Genomic DNA, 5657 nt, shown 5'->3' with positions numbered 1-5657 from the left:
TCATGCACTTACTGAACCCTGTCTCAGGAGGAACGCTCCAGCTCCACCTACACATCGCTCTTGGATTCGAGACGATCTGTCTTCTGAGAGCTTTAAGAGTATAGGAAGACCACTTCTCACATATACCAATAAATTAATTTATATTATCTAATAAGTGTATTTGTCGTTTCCAAAAATCCCCAGATGTGTACAGATGTTTTTTTTTATATTTGTCATGCACTTACAACAGTTCTTATAAACGACCAAACCTCTCTCTCTCTCTCTCTCTCTCTCTCTCTCTCTCATCACTGCTGCTATCTAAAATTTCAACAAGCTACTTATTATAAAAAAAAAAATTATTGTTCATTGCTTGGAAGATACTTTATTTATCCACTGGACAAGATAACCCTGACACCAGTGATTTAACGGCGTCTGGTCCTGACTCTGTGTTTAAACCCTCTGTAAGAACTAAAGAAGTTTGGACAGACTCCGCCCTCAGAGTGGGCCGGGTTTGGGTCACATCCTGGACCATTTATCAGGACGTCCTCGTTCATTTATCATCACTGGAGAGGAGAGAACAAGGGGTTGCACACAGCAACTCTCTCTCTCTCCCTCTCTCTCTCTCTCTCTCTCTCTCCCTCTCCCTCTCTCTCTCTCATTACGTCCCTCACCTTGACCTCACCTATACTCTCTCTCTGTCTGTCCTCAACATGTTGCCGGCTCTAACCAGAACCATGCGGCGCAGCAACCTCAGCTGGTCCCGGGTCGTCCTGCAGAACCGCAGCAGCAGCATTTACAGCAAACCGCCCAAGACCAAGATCGGACCCGGGGTGAGTCTATAAACCAGGGCACGTCTTCAAGATTTAAACACAGTTTGGTTCTGACTAATGAAAAGTCAATTCAGTCCAAAGATAATGTAAAAAAATTCAACATTTTCTTTTAATAATGTGTGATCATCTCAAAAAATGTATAATTTTATATAAAAAAAAAACTTATTAAGAAATGATTAATTTAGTTTTAAGTTTTGTCCTTGTTTTATCCCTAATGCCGGCATATAGATTTTATAATACACTCAAGAAAAGAAAAAAGGATTTTGACCTCATGTTACTTTTGCATGTTAATATTATGTCTAATTTATGAAGAAACAAATAGTTAATTTTATAAAGTACTTTATTCTATTTCATAATTCTAACCTAAACATTATTTACCCTTATTTATTTTTGTTCAGTTTTACTCCAGTGGAAATTTTGCGCTTAATTTATGTACAGTATACTAAAAAAAGTGTAATTTTAAACTTTAAGATAAAAATGAACTGAACTAAAATGGAAAACCAAAAAAAAAAAAAAAACCTAAAACTCATATTGGGTCATCAGAAGACTTGTGTATTTCCTCAATTGTTCCTGTAGATAAAAAAGAGTTTTATGATGAAATCCCCAACATTTTGGTGAAGGTTCCTGGTTACCAGCATTACACTGATCATAACTTTCGAAAATGAAATAATATATTTTATATAATTGTAATTATAATTATTACACTTCACATATTTTCATGCATATTAAAACTGTATTTTGACAATTTATTAAAATATTTCACTTTGTTTTGGGGTTTAAGTAACATTTTACCCATAGAACTACAAAACTATAGTGTTAAATTAACATTGTTTATACGGCGTAGATTGGAGACAAATGCACTCCAATAAATATTAGATCAAACCTAAATAATGAATAAATCAAATAATAATGACTCTTTTATAAATTACTGCATGTGCTTTTAATTGCTCTTTGAAATACAAATGATTTTGATAAAAAGTTATACGACCAATTCATAGATATTTGGATTAAATCCCATAACTAAAAAACAAAACAAAAGAAACCTCCCCACAGTGTGTGACTGATGGAACTTACTGTGTAGTTAGTAACCAAGTGTAACGATCCCTCTAATGATTGAAACTTTAAAACATATAGAGCACTTATAGTCTGCCAAACGTCTAAATGTACAGTAAATGTAAATATAAATGACGGTGTCAGAACGTAGGACAAATCATTTGTTATTGCTTTTGTCTATTCTAATTTTTTATTCTTTAAGGATCTAGTTAAAAGTAAGAACTATGTATAAGAAGGATATAAAAACATTTTTATGTGAAAAAATAAGTTACAAATAAAGTTACTCTGGATCATTTGAATTATTCAACCTAATAAATACCAAAAATATGCAAATTTGTTTTTTCTTAAATTGCGAGTAGCACTTATAATTATAATTAATATGTAAAAAATAAAACCTTTAATCATAACATTGGATCATATTAAACGGGAATCTCTTTTTTAAAACATTCCGTAGTGTACAGTGTGACTCACACGTTCAGTTCAGAGTTAAACTAATCCTCAGGACTGAGACTGTTAAACTCAAGTGCACTTGAATCAAATTGAGAAGTGAATCTTTGGGCCTGAGGGTCAGAGGATCAGGAGGAACACTCAGCACTGAGTGAACAAATGAACTTTAATTTTATCAGCAGACCTGGAACAATCTCAGGTCATTAAAATCACAGAAGAATAACTTAAAAATTATCCAGATTTGTGTTTATTATTTATTCATTATTAACATTATTATACAAATAAAATTCTATTTAATTACAGTAAATAGAATAATTCAGGATTTTAAGTTATATATACTTAAAAACTAATATAATATACAGTATATATACAGTACTGTGCAAAAGTATTGATTGAAAAATAAAATTTGTTCATAATAAACGCTGCAGAGAAAATGACAAAAACCTCTCGTCTGTTCCAACCACTCAGCATCAGCAGTAGACTAACGACGAGTGCAGACTCCGCTGTATCCGCATTCTCGCTGAAAGTGAGAGAGAAAGAGAGAGAGAGAGAGAGAGAGAGACTGTTTATAGCTGCTATAACAAGTGAGAACAGGAACGTACATGTTTCAAACTTTAAACATCTAAAACCAATGAATCAGTCAATGTTTTGTGGATTAATAAATTATAAAAATTATAACTGTGTGCCAACTTCAGCAGTGTCAGAGGAACAAAACTGTAGAAATGTTATAGGAAAATAATCAACAGCAGTGTTGGGGGACGTTACTTTTTAAAGTAACTAATTACATTACATAATTACTGTCTTTAAAAAGTAATCAGTTACATTACAGCGTTAGTTTCTGATAAAAGTAACTAGTCTAAGTACTTTTCCACTGCAGAAAATGAAAACTCCTTTGTGATTCCTCATGCATGTTGTTTTAGTCGAGACCTTTATAATTATTATACCATCATCACTCAGTGAAGTTTGGCCCATAATCTGTTAACTACTAATACCCCCATCTCACCTACTAATACCCCTATCTCCCCTACTAATACCCCCATCTCACTTACTAATACTCCCATCTCACCTACTAATACCCCTATCTCACCTACTAATACCCCCATCTCACTTACTAATACCCCCATCTCACCTACTAACACCCCTATCTCACCTACTAATACCCCCATCTCACCTAATAATACCCCTATCTCACCTACTAATACCCCATCTCACCTACTAATACCCCCATCTCACTTACTAATACCCCCATCTCACTTACTAATACCCCCATCTCACCTACTAACACCCCTATCTCACCTACTAATACCCCCATCTCACCTAATAATACCCCTATCTCACTTACTAATACCCCATCTCACCTACTAATACCCCCATCTCACTTACTAATACCCCCATCTCACCTACTAACACCCCTATCTCACCTACTAATACCCCTATCTCACCTACTAATACCCCATCTCACTTACTAATACCCCCATCTCACCTACTAATACCCCCATCTCACCTACTAATACCCCATCTCACTTACTAATACCCCCATCTCACCTACTAATACCCCCATCTCCCCTACTAATACCCCTATCTCACATACTAATACCCCCATCCCACCTACTAATACCCCTATCTCACCTATTAATACCCCTATCTCACCTACTAATACCCCCATCTCACCTATTAATACCCCTATCTCACCTACTAATACCCTTATCTCACCTACTAATACCCCTATCTCACTACGGGGTAAGTACAGTTCATGATTCACCATGAGTTTTGGCGCCGTGATTAGGTTTCCGTCTTTCCGCGCGTCGGTCGCCACATAGTTAAACCGCATAGGTGAGATCGGGGTATAACAGCAGGAATAACAAAGGGGGCGGGGTTTTGGGGGCGGAGCTTGTAGGACGACTTTCACACAACAATAACGGATTGATAATCACTGCTGTCTGGCTCATGGATTACATAAATTGTCTGAATAACGAATTACATTTTTGAAAAAGTAACTAAATAACTGAGTACTTAAATGGTGGACCTAACACGTTAGATTACTCATTACATCAAAAAAGTACTCTAACACGTTACTTTGTAACACGTTACACCCAACACTGATCAACACTGAGGTGAGAACAGTAACAGAGTTTCATACTGATTATTTTCCAATAACAGCATGACACAAGGGTTTTATTCTTTAGAATATAAAATTTTATTGAATGAATCATTGATTATAAAAGTAATCTTGGGTTACAAAATTTGTTGCATGTTTTTTCTCATTTGCACTCATCAACACAGCTCCACAATCATAATTGAATTTAATTATTATGTTTGTTAATAGTTTATAACTGACACTGAAGCTGAATCATGTGTATTTGTGTGTGTTTTCACTTCCTCGTGTTCTCCACAGCAAAGTTTCTTCATCATGTCGGTGTTTGCGACGGCTCTCCTGCTTCCAGCCGGATGGATCCTGCACCACCTGCCTGAGTACCGACAGCGCCCTCCTGCTCCTCCGTCCTGAACAGAGCGCCACCTAGCTGTCATGCTTCACGCCAACGGCGAACCGGCTACCTCTGAAGCATCACTCACCTCCATAATCCACTTGTTTGTCAGAGCACTAATGAGGAAACCTGAGAGAAATAACACATCACTCCTCCGTGGTGTTAGCACAGCGTTAGCGCAGCACTGCTAATGTCACTGCAGCTCAAGACAGCGCTTACTGTGTAAAAAAATGCTACACATTCCTTCCTGTAATAAACACAAGCTCTTAAAGTAAAACAGTCTAAAATCCTGTGGTTATTTGCAAAGTTCGTAAGGCTACAAAACACCTACATAAGAGGTTTAACAAGACAACTTCCATGAACCTACATAAACATTTATAAACACTTATGCTAAGCAAGGTCCTGTCATAAGGGCTGTCTTTATAACCTTTGATGTGACATAAGCCCTAAGTCACATTACAGAGAGTTTTCATGTCATAAGTTTGTCTTAATACATTTATGTGAGATCGTGACAGCTGACTCTTTATAGATCTGATGTGTCACAGTGACATAAGGATGATATTGAACTTCATAACTGAGATATAATCTTGACTTTACCCTAAGACATCATGACACTCTGATACACAGCAGCGTTATTAAACATCACAACGCTCTTCAATTCAATTCAATTTTATTTATGTAGCGCCTTTAACAAGGGTCATAGTCACAGCATAAAGCAACTTCAACCTTATACAGTTCATACGCAGTGACACCACATACAGTACATACACCACATACAACATTCTATTAACAATTAAATGAATGTACCAAATTATACCATACAGAAAGTCGGATTAAAGATTCATAATTCAGTTATAACGGC

At 36.2% G+C, this 5657-nt stretch overlaps 1 protein-coding gene across 1 annotated transcript; it reads left to right on the top strand.

Annotated features, from left to right (window-relative positions):
• Nucleotides 1–556: 556 nt before the first annotated feature.
• On the top strand, nt 557–5084 carry si:dkey-85n7.8 (COX8 domain-containing protein). Its single transcript, XM_053489475.1, has 2 exons — nt 557–809; nt 4705–5084. Exons 1-2 carry the CDS (start codon nt 690–692, stop codon nt 4813–4815), a joined length of 231 nt encoding a protein of 76 aa, XP_053345450.1. The 5' UTR covers nt 557–689; the 3' UTR covers nt 4816–5084.
• Nucleotides 5085–5657: the final 573 nt, after the last annotated feature.

Source organism: Clarias gariepinus, chromosome 27 (genome assembly GCF_024256425.1).
Source record: "Clarias gariepinus isolate MV-2021 ecotype Netherlands chromosome 27, CGAR_prim_01v2, whole genome shotgun sequence".
NCBI lineage: Eukaryota > Metazoa > Chordata > Actinopteri > Siluriformes > Clariidae > Clarias > Clarias gariepinus.
This window is presented reverse-complemented; position numbering and strand designations above follow the sequence as displayed.

Excerpts from the sequence above, each read along its gene's own strand:
- si:dkey-85n7.8 (XM_053489475.1), top strand. The coding sequence starts at position 690 with ATGTTGCCGGCTCTAACCAGAACCATGCGGCGCAGCAACCTCAGCTGG. Across the intron at positions 810-4,704 it reads AGACCAAGATCGGACCCGGG|CAAAGTTTCTTCATCATGTC; the intron begins GTGAGTCTATAA and ends TGTTCTCCACAG.